The 19,125-nt window shown below is 35.4% G+C and overlaps 1 protein-coding gene across 1 annotated transcript in view; it reads left to right on the top strand.

Moving 5' to 3' along the window:
* The window catches only part of LOC137399732 (myosin-11-like), a 31,936-nt gene extending 20,725 nt beyond the window's left edge, over window positions 1–11,211 (top strand). Inside the window, exons 15-19 of the mRNA XM_068085944.1 lie at window positions 638–804; window positions 1,325–1,443; window positions 2,957–3,083; window positions 7,120–7,278; window positions 10,653–11,211. Of these exons, the coding sequence (XP_067942045.1) occupies window positions 638–804; window positions 1,325–1,443; window positions 2,957–3,083; window positions 7,120–7,278; window positions 10,653–10,807 (727 nt within the window). The 3' untranslated portion in view covers window positions 10,808–11,211. The remainder of the gene's footprint in view (window positions 1–637; window positions 805–1,324; window positions 1,444–2,956; window positions 3,084–7,119; window positions 7,279–10,652) is intronic.
* The last annotated feature ends 7,914 nt before the right edge of the window (window positions 11,212–19,125 follow it).

Here is a 19,125-nt window from a genome sequence, read left to right as displayed (position 1 = left end):
ACCTATGTATTCACATAGAACATCATACGTACCTACATGTATGTTCTCATATAGAGCATCGTGCGTACCTATGTACTCATACAGAGCATCGTACGTACTTATGTACTCATACAGAGCATCGTATGTACCTATGTACTCATTCAGAGCATTGTACATGCCTATGTACTCATACAGGGCATCGCACATATCAATGTATTAACATAGAACTTCGTACGCACCTATGTATTCACATAAAACATCGTATGTACTTATGTACTCATACAGAGCATCGTACATACTTATGTACTCATACAAAGCATTGTACGTACCTATGTACTCAAACAGGGCATCGTACATGCCTATGTATTTACCTAGAACGTCGTATTATTAATGTACTCATACAGAGCATCATATGTACCTATGTATTCACATAGAACATCATATGTACCTACATGTATGTTCTCATATAGAGCATCGTGCGTACCTATGTACTCATATAGAATCTTGTACATATCCATATCTTCTTTCCTAACTTCTTAAGTAGACCTAAGCTATATTGGAAGCTCTTACTCTTTAGTTCCCTTGTCCTATATCATGAACACCTACTTTAACTCTTTTCTATTTTCCAATATACCAGTTAACTACATATCTGTTCCAGGATCTCGCCAAAGAATCTCAAAATACACAAGACAGAGGAAGGTCCTACCCAAAGGTTGGGTGTCCCTGTACCTTCTCAGCCGGAGCCGTCAAATGAGGAAAAAACAACAGCTCACCTTAAAGAGTCAGCGCCGACTCGCTGGGCAAGTCGCACCCCCAAGTCTACAGGTGTGTGTCATACTTTACAATTAAAACACACAAAAGTTATCTTGTCGAGATTCATGTTATGTCATGTTATGTTTAGAAACTCTGTCATCGATTGCAGTCGAAATTAATATTGAGTACCTTGATGGTTATATTTAATTTGTTTAGAAAGCTCTCTGTTTGTAAATCAACTACCAGAGCAGAAGGAAGGTTCGTGGTGGCTGCTATAATATAATTTTGTCTTTAGCAATACCATGATTTGCTTGATTTTATTTGTTCTGCAGTCATCTGGTCTGCATATGTGCGTGTACTCGTTTTATTTGAAGCTGCTGAGACGTGCATGCATGTGTTATGACAAATCTATTGCCTTTGGTTCAAGCAAATATTTTAAGATACACAATTGCAGCATACAATTAAAATGCTTCCTTTGAATGTTACTCTAATAGTGTGGAGTTATGTGCTTCTTGATAATGGAATAACGACCTTCATTTGGCTTAGAAGTAAACAGTTGGAAAGAGATGCATTTAAATCTAAAATATCACAGGTGGTACATGGAACCTATCTGCATCTGTGCCAGCTGGAAATACTGGTGATCAGAACCTCATAAACACACCCCGAATCCTGGAACTAGATGTGAACAGAATGATGTACAGTCAAAACCAGGTAAGCGCCCCAATGGTGATTATATCATACTGTAGGAATACATAGTACAGAGTATGAGAAACTGACTTGACAGTAGAATATGTATAAAAATAATAATTTACTGTTTCTTTCCAGTTGAGTCAAGCCTCTGAGCCCAAATTAATTTGTTCTGAGATCCATTTACTACGTTAAAACCATTGTATGTTGCAGCAAGGATTCCCTTATGAACAAACGCTGATTTGTTCAAGTCATTTTGCAACTCGATAATTTGCTATGATTCCTTGCCAAATACCACAGAAATTGCACTTAGAAATCAACAAATGTATTATATAAGTGAGATGTGAAAATAAATTAACGAAAAAGCAATTAGTAGAATAAACTAGTTTTATTGGTACCTCAACTTAGAGACAGGTGAATGGAAGTATAGATTGATTGATGCGTAGATTCAGGAGATAAATGTTCAAAGGATTAAGGTTCAGGAAATAAAGGTTCGGGGATAGAGGTTCAGGGACTAAAGGTTTGGGGGCTAAAGGTTCGGGAGATAAAGGTTCAGAGGATAGAGATACACAGTAACTTGCTGTAACTGAGACTAGATCAAATTTAATGTGACTTGTCGTATTTACCTTTTATCCTATTCATATTTCCTATTTTTGTACCCTTTCTTAAAAATTTTCATTTTCAGGTTCTTTGCTCAAATTTTTGAAATTTGGATGCTTCAAAAAGCTTTGAACATCGCATACCAGAAGTTATTTGGCCGTGGAATCTAATACAGTACTTGTTCATATTTCTAATGGTTAGATAGGAAATTTGCATATTAAAGCAATCACGAGTAGAAGTTCAACTGACCGTATCTCTCCTTTGGCAATGAGAATGTTCACAATTTCAAGTCTAGTCTTGTGTTTAAAAGCCTGTCCCATGATCCTAGACTGTATTAATAGCTTTCTATTGATTGTGAAAGCACTTAGAATAGCTCAATCCCTTTTGATCTGAATATTATGTTGCAAAAACACAACTCAAACCGAGTAAATAGTTTTTTCACACCCTTTCCAAGAAGTGATAACTGAAGAACCAATGACTGCAGTACACCGAGTCTGATAAAGTGTGTATATTTGTTATGAATAGAAAAGATAATAGTTGTAGTGTAAAGCTCTTGTTGCTGAAGAGAAGATTTTTAGCTCTGTCTATTCTTAATCTTTCATTACCAAGTACTTCCATCAGTGTGTCATCAGAAACTAACGCTCTGTCAGCAGCCATTTTTCCTTTATTAGTTGGCGAAAAGTGCTCTCAATATTTTGGTGATATCTTAAGAAATAATTATCCAATTAATTTGAAACTTTAGAATTATATTGCAAACATGTTACGCACAAGTCGACCAAAATTTTGTAATGCTTCATAAATTGAAAGTGCAAAAAAAAAACAAAGCAAAAATACGCTGCCGAGTTAACTCGGGTGTATGATCAGATTGGAAAACAAATTCCCGAATTATCTCGGGTGAGGCCTGAAAGTCCTAAATTATTTTTTGATTACATTTTAGGTATCTATGAAAAGTAACCCTTATCTCAGCAATGACAGGCTCGTCAATGCTGCCAACAGCAGTGTTAGGTCTTACATGACAGTGCGCAGGCCTGTGGCCAATGGAATCAACAGACCTGCTTCAAGCGGTATGTCTAGTTATTTCTTCTGTTGTGCTGGAGTTGTTCTCTCCATGCGCTTTTGTGAGCCGCAAGTTTAAAAATGTTATAATATGGTTTTCTAGATAGAGAAGTTTAACAATCTTAACAGTGTATATTCAAAAATACTTAGTTGTAGATAATATTGTATTATATTTCTAATTTTTAAAAGTTTGTTTTGTCTACAGTTGTAAACAATTGAAGCGCATTTTTTGCAAAGCTATAAATAGATAAGTGGCATGCCATAAAGGTGCTTATAAATTGAATGTTACAAGAGCGTATACTAGCAAATAATAATATTATAACATATAGGGTGGTCTGACTCATCTGCCGTATGGCTATTAAGTGAAGAGACACGAGAAACTAGAAACACTAATCTTTCAGGATGTTAATGTAATGAACACAAAATGGACCAATTGATGGAATAGATACCTTGTTCTCATTTCCTCAGTAGATGCTCGTAATGCTCTATAAATGATTTCGTTATTCCATCCATTCATTGGCTGATTAGTAAGTCGGCATCTTTTGTGATAGCATCATTTTGTAATGCTTATCATTGACTGAGGAGAGTAATAACTAAATGTATGCTGCCAACTATGGCACTAACTGTATGGCACTAATATTCGCTTCCGATCCGATCCAGAGTCTCTCTTAATCCTTTGCTTAGTCCTCTGTTAAGGCTTTATAGAGTTTATCTATAGATTGTCCTCTTTTAAGGCTTCATAGAGAGTTTATCTATAGATTGTCCTCTTTTAAGGTTTCATAGAGAGTTTATCTATAGATTGTCCTCTTTTAAGGCTTCATAGAGAGTTTATCTATAGATTGTCCTCTTTTAAGGTTTCATAGAGAGTTTATCTATAGATTAGTCCTCTTTTAAGGCTTCATAGAGAGTTTATCAACAGATTTGCTTATTTAAAGACCATCACTTTCTGTCCCTAAAGTAAGTGGCCATTAACGGAGAAGTAGTCTTTCTATTTTAGACATCACATAATTTCTCTTCAGCGCTGACTGATTGGTATATTTCCCTCCGCAAGAGCAGAATAGCTCAGTACAGCTGCATGGCCTCTTCTTGATAGCCACTGTATTGTTTTAGAATTAGTGTTTATCTTTGGACATAGTGAGCCTTCTGTCTGCCATCTTATAAGAACACTCATGTATTCATGAACTGTTTATCTATGATACACGGGCTTCTAAAAACCAGCCGAGGAAGTTTTACGCAGAGCATTTTTGCTTCCTGTTGCACTAATAGCATTTACTCTGGTAATCTGTTGGGACAGTTGGCAGCATCCTGCGCCAGGGGATGCCTAATAGCTGTTCAGTCTAATCAATCACCTTTATGATTCGTTTGCCTTACTATATATACTATACACACTACATGTAGTATATATAGTATATATTGTGTTATTAGCAAAACTCGCTCATCGTCTGTTCTCAGCGTTCATGCTTCTCGTTCAAGTGGATGCATGAGATATTAATATTATGACATGTGGTGCTTACATATATATATATATATATATATATATATATATATATATATATATATATATATATATATATATATATATAGATATATATATGTAAGCACCACATGTATGTGGTGCTTATATCACACATATATATATGTATATATATATATGTATATATATATGTGTATATATATATATCTATATATATATACTATATATATACTATATATATACTATATATATAGTATATATATACATACTATGTATATATATACTATATATACTATATATATACATACTATATATATACACTATATATATATATATACTATATATATATACTATATATATGTATATATATATACTATATATGTATATATATATATATATATATACAGTCAAACATGGATAACTCGTCCGCGGATAGCTCGAACACATGGTTAATTCGAACATTTCCTTTGGTCCGTTCCCACGTAATGATAAATTGCTATAGATAACTCGAACTTAACACTGTTAATTCGAACTGTTTTTTTGCCCAACGGCTACCGAAACGGTTGTTATCGCTTTAGAAAATCACTTTATTCAAAGCCATAGAGGTAAACTTTATCTTTTCGTAATTCATAAGCGTCGTTATTACCACCATCGGCAAAATATTTTTGTCAACGACTTTTCTAAAAGTTTGGTGAAATTTGATTTATACTGCGATACGATGAATAGCACGGGCTAGCCGGGTCACGCGCGCAAGGATTTTCGCCACGCACATACAAAACAAAAATCGCATGTTGTTTTGTATGTGCGTGGCGAAAATCCTTGAGTGCGTGACCCGGCTAGCCCGTGATGAATAGTTTTCCGACGTTGATTCCGTCTTGAATCAACGTCGGAATGTTGAATGTTTAAAACGTCTTAAAATTGTTGTAATACGTTGTCTGAGCTACAAAAAACTATTCATCGTTTGACCTAAACACAGAATACGTGTGTACATTCAATAAGTATCTATTAAAAAAGCGTGAGTGATATAGAATGTACCGTAAAACCTCGTAAAACTTCTAATTGAACTGCCTCGGAGTGTTGTTCTTAACGAATCCCAGGTAAAGTAAGGTAATCTGCATAAACTTCAAGAAAAAACGGCAAAATTGATCGTGGGTAAAACCCCAAAAGAAAAAAATCTCTTTTCTTTTGAGCATTTCAACAACGATCAAGTTTTGCCAATGTCAATCTGAAAAACGTCCTGGCAATAACATCACCTCAAACAACAAACCAATCTCAAGTGATAGAAAAATCTCTATACTTTTTCATGAAAACGTTTTAAACTTTACATTAGAAGCATTTAATTTGAAACAAGCCATTTGTGCTTTTGATTTATATTATAGTTTGTATATGTACATGTATCTACTAATAAATAAGTAAATATATGGACTTGTGACAGTGCTCTGATAACTTGAACGCTCTGATAATTCAAACACTTTTGCTCGGTCCCTTGAAGTTCGAGTTATCCATGTTTGACTGTATATATATATATATATATATATGTATATATATATATATATATGTATATATATATATATACTATAGTACACAGACTACATATAGTGTATGTAGAATTTATAATATATGTAGAATTTAAAGTATAGAATTTACATTTGCATATGCTCTATATGAGATTAAAAAAAACATGCACCTCACCGGAATCGAACCCTTACATTTAGATACATAGATGTGAAGCCAAGTGGACTACCGCTAAACTATGCAGCAACCTTGACACACTTCCGAATAATTGTGCATATAACCATTACACATGATCTCTCACACCGTGTGTATTTTAACCAATCGCTATTAATCGGACATACAAATAACAACAGACAAACACTTGATTATATATATAAAAATTTGGTAAGAAATTTATTAAAATTTGACTAAGCATAAAAATTACTAAAAGTTTTATATTACACATAAGGTGTGTGACACCTGTTCATATTACACACTTTTTGTGTAATATGAAACTTTTAGTAATGTTTATGCTTAGTTAAACTTTAATAAATTTCTTGCCAAATTTATAGTAAGCTCTACTTTAGTATCAAGCACTTTATGCTGACTTTTAGCCTATAATTTATCGTATATATAGATATAAGATATATCTAGCATGTATAGTAAATATACTATGCATATACTATACATATATTAGGTATACTATATATATTTACTCTACCATAGAACTCTAACTGCTAACTAATAGCGCCTAAAATAAGTTTTGTCGTAAAGTTTCTACAAACGCGCGCACAGGAAACAATCATTATAGAATGTCACTTGTACATAATTCTACTAGCATGCTGCCAAGACCTAATCAATATTCTATTTATGCTCTCAATTTCTTGTGTAGCCAAGGTTCAACATGCATCTTAGCTTTTCTGACACACTAGCATAAAGTTATCATAGCACAACGGCATAGAGTTATTATGACATGGCATCATAGAATGATTTTGATATAGTTTCTGTCTGCCTATCAACTCTGCTGTATATCTACTTAAAGGTCGAGCATGAAAATGCAATTCCGTTTTTTGCAGGAGCTTTAGTGACATCCAAGTCGATGGGATCTTTACCAGACGGCCCTAAGCGGGCCGATAGCGCTGAAGCTGTGTTTACCATGAGAACTACTCCTCCGCTACCTCCGATTGGACGAAACAATACCCTAGTTCCACCTCCGGAAACTTTTGAACGAGTTGGTAGGTGCTCAAGGCTGAGTTATGCGATGTCATCTGTAAACCCTCTGGGTATTACCATATGCAAATGTATTCGAAGCCATAGTCTTGTTGTGATCGCTGCAGGTAACTGGCTGTAGAAGAAGCATGTTTTGCTGACTCCAATCATGTTGTTTGCACATAATATTCTAAACTAAAGTAAAAAAGTTAGCTTCTGTATTCATTGTGCTGGCAACAACAAGAAGAAGAACCAGGCTGGACAACATAGATGTTAAATATCTATTAGCTTGGAGTCACACAAATGCACCAGAATTTTTGCACAAAGAAGATGAACATCAAAAATAAAACCTTCAGAGAATGCTGCTTGCCAGGAGCAGATTCTCTAACCTTTAAGGAAAGAAGGACAGGAGCAAAGTCTATGCATTAATAAAATATAGCACGTTTATTGAAACAGACACTTTCGTCTATAATCTAAAGTGACTTATTTATGGAATCATTTTTGGATCAATCGGCCCCCTTGCACATTAATACAGGTGTAATTTTACTTATTTGAGGGTGGCATTCAGTCCTCCAGTACCCATTTGAAGGTGGAATCCAGTCTTCCAGTACCCTTTTGAAGGTGGCATCCAGTCCTCCAGTACCCATTTGAAGGTGGAATCCAGTCCTCCAGTGCCTATTTGATGGTGACATCCAGTCCTCCAGTACCCTTTTGAAGGTGGCATCCAGTCCTCCAGTACCCATTTGAAGGTGGAATCCAGTCTTCCAGCACCCATTTGAAGGCGGAATCCAGTCCTCCAGTGCCTATTTTAGGGTGGAATCCAGTCCTCCAGTTCCCATTTGAGGCTAGCATTTAGTCCTCCAGTACCCATTTTATGGTGGCATCCAGTTTTCCAGTACCCATTTGAGGGTGACGTCCAGTCCTCCAGTGCCCATTTGAGGGTGGCATCCAGTCCTCCAGTACCCATTTGAAGGGGGAATCCAGTCCTCCAGTACTCATTTGAAGGTGGAATCCAGTCCTCCAGTACCCATTTGAGGGTGGAATCCAGTTCTCCAGTGCCTATTTTAGGGTGGAATCCAGTCCTCCAGTGCCTATTTGACGGTGGCATCCAGTCTTCCAGTACCTATTTCAGAGTGGCATCCAGTCTTCCAGTACCCATTTGAAGGTGGAATCCAGTCCTCCAGTACCCATTTGAAGGTGGAATCCAGTCCTCCAGTACCTATTTGAAGGTGGAATCCAGCCCTTCAGTGCCTATTTAAGGGTGGAATCCAGTCCTCCAGTACTCATTTAAGGGTAGCCTCGAGTGCCTATTTGAGGGTGGCATATATTCCTCCAGTACCACTTTGAGGGTGGTATCCAGTTCTCCATTGCCTATTTGAGGGTGGTATCTAGTCCTCCAGTACCCATTTGAGAGTGGCATCTGGTTTTCTCGCACCCACCTGAGAGCAGGGTTCAGTCCTTCTACACCTATTTGAATGTGGCATACTTTTCTTCCATAGCCATCTTAGGGTAGCATACAGTCTATCTATACTTATCTGAGGGTGGCGTGTGATCTCTCCATACCCATCAGAGTATGTTGCTAAAAGATTCAAGCTCGCTGTGTTCATTTTACCATCCCTGTTATACTTGCTGTCCTGCTATTGCAATTGTATGGTATGTGTATCTAATCAGTGTTTTATACAGAAACAAGCATTGCATGTGAAAAATACAAAATCACTCATTCTTATTGTGCCCAGAAAAATAAAAGCATTATTAATTTCTATTTTAGATTATATACATGTACAGTATATTATACGGTATTAAAATTTAACAATATGAAATGTCTGATTTGTAATTTTTTTGCTACATGAAGTATTGCAGGGCAAACTGTAAAAATGCAGTCAGCTCATCTTCAATGCGCTATTGAAGAGATAAACTCCTGTTTAAATGATAAAAATTACTTCAGAAATAAAAATTGACTATTTGTTGCTTGGTTCATAAGGTGACTTATACCAGGCACTCGGGTGTATCAGTGTATATCCCTAATCAAATATACATATACTAAAATGCAAAAACATGTGCATATACCAGCCATCTGTAATTGGCTGGGTAGACGTGTACTCCGAGGTACAACGTCAAATGAAATGAACAGTTTTTATTGAATAACTAATTTCACATTGTCATAGCTGCTAGCCAGTATTGTAAGTTGTACTCTATCTGTTATACTATCTTGTGCATATCGGAACTATTCGATTATGATGGAGATCACTATGCTTGTATCTGTTTAGAATTCTTTCAAAGTATGTGACCCTTTATAAATGTTTGTATCCAGACAGCATTGCTCTCAGCAAACCAGTTCTGCGACAATATTCAATAAAACCAATTAGAATCATCTGATTCTGATTGAACAGCGTTTCTGTATTCAACTCATTCGAAGGAAACATTCTGAGTAGTTCTGGTGTCTGTCGCCTTTCAATGCTCTAAATACCTTGTACCACTACATACAGTCATACATACAGTCATACGTACAGTCATACATACTGATGTCATACCTATATACAGTCACAGTTGCTGCCTCGTTATAGCCTAAATTCGTGTTGATCAAAATGGTAAGATATTTTTCACCCAGATTGCATTGCTCTGTGTTTTTTCCTTCGTTAGAATGCTGAAGCTTGCTTGTTATCCAATATTATACAATATTCCTTCTGTCCAATAGGACTCTTTTAATTGACCTTACTCCTGAGAGTGCTCCTTCTCTACCCGCTTCTGTTTGCATAGTTTGTCCATCATGATCCTTATCAGTTTCTGCTCAAATATCCGTTTTCTATTGTTTTTTCCTACGAATCCACCTCTTAGTTCATTTTATTTCATAGAAATTATTTGTGAAGCTATTTAGCCATATACCCTGATTAGGATGTACATGTACATCCTGATCTGTTTGTACATGTTCATCCTGATCTGAGTGTACATGTACATCCTGATCTGTGTATACATGTACATCCTGATCTGTGTGTACATGTACATCCTGATCAGTGTGTACATGTACATCCTGATCAGTGTGTACATGTACATCCTGACCAGTGTGTACATGTACATCCTGACCGGTGTGTACATGTACATCCTGATCTGTGTGTACATGTACACCCAGACCTGCGTGTACATGTACATCCTGACCTGTGTGTACATGTACGTACTATAGAATGATAACTGTCAAACAGTTCACTATCAAAGGGTTTAGCGTTACCTTTTGTTGGTGCATGGAAATGTTTGGCCAAAGCAGTCAGCCATTTAGTCTGTTTCAGACAATCTGTCTAGTTTTTATAACAGTTTTTTTAACAGTGAGAATATTGAGAATTTCTATTCGTGTTCTTGTGCATGATCACTTCTATTTCTGGTATCAGCTGCCAGTTTCTGTTTGCAGATACCGGTAGAGACTCATCAGTCAACCCTTCAAGGCTGGCACGCGAATTCACTGACGACTCTATTCACATTCTACCCAGTCATGTGACCAAAATTGTAACCAACATTCAGTCCCTGAGCAGAGAGGATCTTCTTTTGGAGGAGCCGTCTGGTTAACCCTCAAATCTGTGATTCATGCTTTTATTGGGTTTAGCTGACAAAAAATTCTGAAAGATTTTTATGTAAATTTATTTCGATTATTTTTTAATTGTAAAGTTTTGCAAATGAGGATTCAACTTAGCAGTCATTTGAAAAAGAAAAAGCACGAAGTTTCACCATGGCTTTCTGGGCGAACTATTTTCTATTGTATTTCTGTGTTTCAACAAGATGCTATTTGACTTTTGACAACCAGAGACATGTGATACATGACTTCAGATTGTTTGTAGCCCAAATTCTTACTCACTGGAAACACACAAAAGATGTCTATTTTGTATGTCTTGCGCCAGTTTACTCTTTGATATCACATTCCTTGTGTTACTATTTTATGTTTGTAGAGATTTGGTAACTGATGGTTATTCTTATGAGGGCTATTTATAAATTGAAGAGAACCATGTTTGTATCTCAATTTGATATATTTATTAAATAATATATTTTGTTGCAAAAATCTTGTAAAAACATTAGCCAATTGTCTAATGAAATTGTCTCCCCTACCTTGCGTCTTAAAACCTGTCAAACTCTTTACTAAACTATGAAGTATTTCACACTCATCAGGTCATGAACTATGACAAGCTATGACAAGCTATGACAAGCTATGTAAAATACAAACAATAGCACAATATGAATATAATAAAAGTTGAACAATGAAAAAGTAAAATTCATTTTTTTCGTCTTTAAACAACCACTGGCTGCTCAAGCTTACTGATTACAAGTTTGCAACTTGTGCTGTCGGGCTTTGGGTGTTTCAAATAAAGCAGCATAATGCATGCTTGGGCACATGACCGCTAAATATGGGTATTAAAAAGAGAGTCTCAGGACATATTACATAATGCCTTTTTGACCTACATTGAAGGAGTGAGAAATGAGTGACGAGGCCTACTCAAAAACATTACATTTACAGAATTATATAAATATAATATTACTTTTGGTTATGCTACTAATACATGGGGTGTTGCTGAAACAGAAGCATGAGAGAATTAGAAGAAGTTCAGCAGAGAGTTTTTAAGGAGTTGCACATCAATACAATTTACTCGGACAGTTTTGAAGGGCACAATAAGGGCTTAATAATTTAACGTATTATTGTTCTATGCAATTAGTGTATTTCAACAATGCTATCATAAACCCTTTAATTATAGTGTATAGCATGTTCTGATACACACCAATTAAAGTTTTCACTTAATTTTGTTTATTTCTTGTTAAAGAGGTAAATGAATAATGAAGTAAAACTCTAATCTACTAGCAAGTAATAACTACGTATTTGTAAAGAGCCCATTCTCACATCTAAATACAAGACGCAAATTTACTGGCCATTTGCCCATATGGCTCAGAGACAATCTGGCTCACTACTATTATTTTCTTTATTCATGTTGTCACAAGTCACATTGTTCATTGTTTCAAAGCATTTATCATAGCCTGAGGGTCAATATATAAACATAGGCAGTCAGCCCGCAACAAAGTAATACCAGCCCCTAACTTTGGACTGCATCTAAAATGCGAGGTAAACAATTTAAGAAACAACTTTGTTAATGGAATGCATGTTGCCTAGCAACGTTATCGACAAAGAGCAAGCAATTACTAATAAAGTTTTAAAATGCTCTACTAAGAGAAACTTAAAAAAGTAAACTTTGGGGTTTTTAACGAAAGCTTGTTTAACAAATCTATATCAAAAAATTGTTTTTTGTCTCGTTTCCATAACAACTGACTTCCTGTTTCCATAACAACTGACTTCCTGTTTCCATAACAACTGACTTCCTGTTTCCATAACAGCTGACTTCCTGTTTCCATAACAGCTGACTTCCTGTTTCCATAACAACTGACTTCCTGTTTCCATAACAACTGACTTCCTGTTTCCATAACAACTGACTTCCTGTTTCCATAACAGCTGACTTCCTGTTTCCATAACAACTGACTTCCTGTTTCCATAACAGCTGACTTTCAATTGAACTTGAAGTTGCAGTACATACAGGTACATACATATGCTGAGATAAGTAGACAAGTGCAAGTCAAACCTTTATTATCAGTTTAATGAAATCCCATACAAATATTTTTTAGAGTATATATGGTGTTATATAAAACTTTCCCATTTTCAGCTTCAGTCGCTGCAACCAAAATAAATGCACGCATTGGGCAGTTTTCAGCAGCCAAGAAAAAAAACTTAATGAGTTTGTACACTTCCATTAGCGACGTGTTATCATCGATGGCATGTTTTATCATTGCAGCTTACTATGAGGTGAATTAGTACTCCGCTATAGAAATAATACAGTACGATAAACATTGCTAGCTCCTAGCATGTCTCAACAAGTCTTATTCAGTGTGCTTTCAGTTTGGCAGTTTGTGTCATCACGACTCCTTTCTGCTGTCTCGGCATTCAACTAGTATACGATATCATCATTAAATGTTCAACATTTATTACTAATAAAACTTTTTTTATTATAATAAGAGCCATGTCTAATGGTTTGATGTCACAGTTGAAGAGAAAAGCATTTACACAGTGTAAGATCCTCGCTCACAACCATAAGTTTGGCTCCACCACCTGCCCCAATTGTCACCTGCCCCAATTGTCACTTACTTCATGAATTAGTATCATTTTAATAGTGCTGCCAAATTTTAGTAATCAGTAATTATCAGTAGTATTACCTTTCCAGCCTGGTTCGCCGTAATAGATCAGGTATAAAAACTAACAGCGCAATGAACTCTTGAAATGACAAGTCTTAAAATAATACCGTCTAATTTATGTAGTAGGTAACAAGAGTTGAGCTATCTTTATCCATGAACATTAGTTGACTTAAAAGGTGTCTTTGAGAATGCTTTGTAGCAACCTATTAACAGCTTAGGAAAAGCTGGGAAGGCATTTACTGCCGTAAGTGTGCTGCCTTCGTAAGTGTGCTGCCTTCGAGTAGATTTTTATTTTCAGATAGTAATGGGAAGTCATTAGTTAAAGCATTCCGTCAGTCTGCGTAGGTCATAGCTAATTATAAAATGTGATAGAGTAATGATAGAACGACTAAGAGAGGAAATCACAATCATGCAAAACCCATATAAAACTGCAGAAAACTTTAAATTGTTGTTGCTATAGAGAAAGGTCAAGGTCATGCTAAAAGAGGCAAAAAGATGCTGAACCTTAAATAAAGGGGTACTCGTCAAATTTTAAAAGATTTTATCAGAAAGTATAAATATTTTTCTATTATGTGAGATTTTTTTTGGTGTTTTTAGTGATCTGACTGCCAGAATGTTTCAAGATTAAAGTCAACAAAACTTGTTCGAAGTTAAAAAGTCATGCATATTGTTTATAAGTGATAAACATACGGTCTCATCTGTGTCAGGTGCTCGTATGTTCACACAGCGCTTAGAAGAGAATGATGGGACAAAATTCAACCAAACTATCTTTAAACTACCCTAAAGAGCTGCCACTTTCATTCTCCAGGCCGTACGCTGCTCCAACAATAGAGCAGCGAGGGATTTGTCAAGTTTATTTAAAGCAAACAGCTGATGACTCATCAGTACACCAAAAACTTTAAGCGGAAGCACCCGTGTGACGTTTAATCAGCTGTATGAGCTGCTCTTAAGACTACTACATCAGCAGCAGTTCTGAATGTTTTCCTTTCATTTGTTCCCCACCTTGTTAAGGTTCCGTTACCAGCTGACATACAGGTGAGAGTGCTTCACCTTCTGTGACCTGATTGTCTAACTAGCTGCAGACCGCTGAGCTGATCTCTTTGCTAATTTGTTTACTCGGTGGCTTGAGGCTATCCAATGCTCAACAATAATATTCTACTCATCATAAAATAGACATAAACTCACATCTACTAGCTAAACTAGATGCTTCTGCTTGTTCTGGTATCTTTCTACGTTTCATCAGCACCAATAAAGATCAAAGTAAGGAATAAAAATTAGTCCAGCTTCTTTTCTGGTAATTGGTCGATCCAAACTTGTTTTCCCAGCTCAAATTTAATAGACTATCGGTCTAGTTAATATCACAGTTCATCTATATTCATAAAGATACCAGAAGTTTTCGACTTTCAATTAAAACTTTAAAAACTTCTTCTGTTAGAAAAGAATTTCACAGTTAAACAATATCTAACGATCATTGTCACAGTTAAACAATATCTAACGATCATTGTCACAGTTAAACAATATCTAACGATCATTGTCACAGTTAAACAATATCTAACGATCATTGTCACAGTTAAACAATATCTAACGATCATTGTCACAGTTAAACAATATCTAACGATCATTGTCACAGTTAAACAATATCTAACGATCATTGTCACAGTTAAACAATATCTAACGATCATTGTCACAGTTAAACAATATCTAACGATCATTGTCACAGTTAAACAATATCTAACGATCATTGTCACAGTTAAACAATATCTAACGATCATTGTCACAGTTAAACAATATCTAACGATCATTGTCACAGTTAAACAATATCTAACGATCATTGTCACAGTTAAACAATATCTAACGATCATTGTCACAGTTAAACAATATCTAACGATCATTGTCACAGTTAAACAATATCTAACGATCATTGTCACAGTTAAACAATATCTAACGATCATTGTCACAGTTAAACAATATCTAACGATCATTGTCACAGTTAAACAATATCTAACGATCATTGTCACAGTTAAACAATATCTAACGATCATTGTCACAGTTAAACAATATCTAACGATCATTGTCACAGTTAAACAATATCTAACGATCATTGTCACAGTTAAACAATATCTAACGATCATTGTCACAGTTAAACAATATCTAACGATCATTGTCACAGTTAAACAATATCTAACGATCATTGTCACAGTTAAACAATATCTAACGATCATTGTCACAGTTAAACAATATCTAACGATCATTGTCACAGTTAAACAATATCTAACGATCATTGTCACAGTTAAACAATATCTAACGATCATTGTCACAGTTAAACAATATCTAACGATCATTGTCACAGTTAAACAATATCTAACGATCATTGTCACAGTTAAACAATATCTAACGATCATTGTCACAGTTAAACAATATCTAACGATCATTGTCACAGTTAAACAATATCTAACGATCATTGTCACAGTTAAACAATATCTAACGATCATTGTCACAGTTAAACAATATCTAACGATCATTGTCACAGTTAAACAATATCTAACGATCATTGTCACAGTTAAACAATATATAACGATCATTTTCTTTGACAGAGTTCGTGCTTAAATTTTGTTTATAATTTCTTTGCTCAAACAATCTTACTTTCTGTTACCCTTTAGACCAGGGGTAGGGAACCTTTTGGCTCTTGAGCCATATGTGGCTCTTTTGTTGATTGCATCTGGCTCTTTGATAAATCAGTGGAAAAATAATCCATAAATTGGCTGTTAATTTAATGAACATAATAATACAAATAATGCTGAAATTACAGTAATAATAAACAAAATAAAAAGTCACGTCAATTTAATAAAAATATATTTCCATTTGCAGGTTTTTTATGTGGCGCTCGCAGCAGTTTCTAGTGCTTTCTGTACTACGCTCTGCGCAGGCCGCACAGAGATCACACGAGTTGTTGTTAGATCAAAAGGTAAACCCTTTAAACCAAAGTAGGGCTAAAAGAAAAGCTTTATTTGAACATTGTTGATCAAAAATTTTTATACTCTAAAATTGCTCAAACGTACTAAATTTGTTGGTCTTCCTTTTTCATTTTAGGTTTTCGAGATTCAAAATATACATATGGCTCTCCGAGAATTAAATTTTGAAACATGTGGTTTTTTTGCTCTCTCAGTCAAAAAGGTTCCTGACCCCTGCTTTAGACTATCTGCGCAAATTTTAAAAAACATAAATGTATACAGAAAGCCAAAGAATTTCTTCTCAAATACCAGAGTGCCCTGAAATAAAATTCATGCTTACCATAGAATGCTGAAGCTACCTCTGGTTGACACCAGCCAATATGAAACAAATACTTTTTATAAAAATTTTGTTTTAAAACACCCCATCCATTTCTGGTATTTCCAGTTGTCTATTTGGTCTCAAGTTAGTAGAGGTTACAGCTAACCATTGCTGGAGCAACATCTTTCTAAAATAAATGCTGGTGGATTAGTATGCACATGACTTACATGGCAGCGTGGCGACCTCGAAGTGTACATGTATGTACATGTACATGTACATGTACATGTACATACATGTATGTATATGTGCATACATGTATGTACAAGTACATATATACACATGCCATTTGCGTTTTACTTTTATTTGCTAAAACTTCACATTTCTCATCTTTTTTTATTCTGTGAATATTTACCTATATAAATTTGTAACATGTTCTCTGTTGACCTTTGAACTCTGTTGACCTTTGTGTAATCGTGCAGGATGTATGCCTATGTGTAAGCTTCATTCACCTCTGATAAGTTTACACTGTCTGTTGTTATAAACCTACCGCAACTGCATTAAGGCCTATGACTGGAGTATAAAACGCGCAGACAAGCTCACAATAACTGGATTTAGGCGAGGTAAAGCAAGCGCATGATCATCTAACTGTCCGCTGAGTGACTTGTGCTGGATGAATGAGCCAGTATGATGACACGTAATACAATTTCATGCTAAAGCGCAGCTGCAGTCATGCCTTAAAATTATATCAACGTTTTCATTTTTCGTGACCAATGATAATAGCGACAAGACAATTTAATTTATATATGTGTATCTTTACCTCCCTTACTTATTAATGGATTAGAAGAGTTGGTTGGAAAGTGGCACTTGTCAGCACGTAGCTCCAGGTGCCTCTCTACCGTGACAATTGTCAACAGGTACCCCGAGTGCCTCACTACTATGACAAATGCTATCATGTCAATTGTCAACATCTACCGTCAAATGCCATACTATTTTGGCAATTGGCAACAGGTAGAACTAAATCCCTTCTAACTGTGACAATTGTTAACAGGTACTACCAAGCGCCTCACTACTATGGCAATTGGCAACAGGTAGGTCTATTAAGCACCTCGCTACTATAAATAACAACTGGCAAGATGCATAGATCACGTTGACTAACAGTTAAGGTTTGAAATAATGGCAGACACAGTTCATTAGTATCTCATGAACCTCTGAGTTTGCAGTTTATATAATAATTACACTTGACTAGTATCATGGTGTAGCGTCTCTTCTTTCTGAACAACAGAATAATAGCCAACTCTTGACACTGAAGCAATTCTTTCATACATTATTTTTTAATGTCATAACAAACGCTAACATTCAGGATAGCCCAAGCATTAGAGGTGCATGAGAGTCATATAGAGAAGCTTTTGAGTCATAATATAGGGGTGCTTTCTATTCATATGGTCTTATTAGTCATATTTTAATGTTATATAGCCACATAATGTGTTTGTTTAGTTATATGAAGATGTTTTGTCAACGTATTGATACACTTGCTAGTCATATAAAGATGTCATCTTGTCGTATAGAGATTATAGTGGTATAGAAATATGTTTTGGTCACATAGAGATTTTTCTAGTCTCATAGAAAATTTGTTCTAGTCATATAGAGATCTATTTTAGTCATATAGAGATCTATTCTAGTCATATAGAGATCTGCTTTAGTCATATAGAGATCTATTCTAGTCATATAGAGATCTGCTCTAGTCATGTAGAGCTCTGCTCTAGTCATATAGACATCTGCTCTAGTCATATAGAAATCTGCTCTAGTCATACAAAGACCTATAATTCTAGTCATATAGAGATCTGCTCTAGTCATGTAGAGATCTGCTCTAGTCATATAGAGATCTGTTCTAGTCATGTAGAGATCTACTCTAGTCATATAGAGATCTGCTCCAGTCATATAGAGATCTGCTCTAGTCATATAGAGATCTATTCTAGTCATATAGAGACCTATTCTAGTCATATAGAGATCTGTTCTAGTCATATAGATATCTGCTCTAATCATATAGAGATCTGCTCTAGTCATATAAAGATGCGCGATCGTCATATAGAAAAGATCTCTAGTAAACATAAACTGTGAATAAAACACCAAAATAAAATTAGTTAAACTGAACTCAGATTAGTAGTCAGAACAGATTAGTATCAGTATCAGAACAGATTAGTAGTCTTTAAAAGTTTATCTGTATAAAAACTAGAATGCTGAGAGGCACCCACTAGGCTACAGTATGTAACAATATGTATGTAGTAAATCAAACAGCCAGCATCCATGGTTATATTCTGGCACATCTGACAGAATTTAGCTATGTTATGATTCGATGGTGTACATGTACAATTAGGAGTGCGTAGTGGTTTTAG

The sequence above is a fragment of the Watersipora subatra genome, chromosome 7 (assembly GCF_963576615.1).
Source record: "Watersipora subatra chromosome 7, tzWatSuba1.1, whole genome shotgun sequence".
NCBI lineage: Eukaryota > Metazoa > Bryozoa > Gymnolaemata > Cheilostomatida > Watersiporidae > Watersipora > Watersipora subatra.
This window is presented reverse-complemented; position numbering and strand designations above follow the sequence as displayed.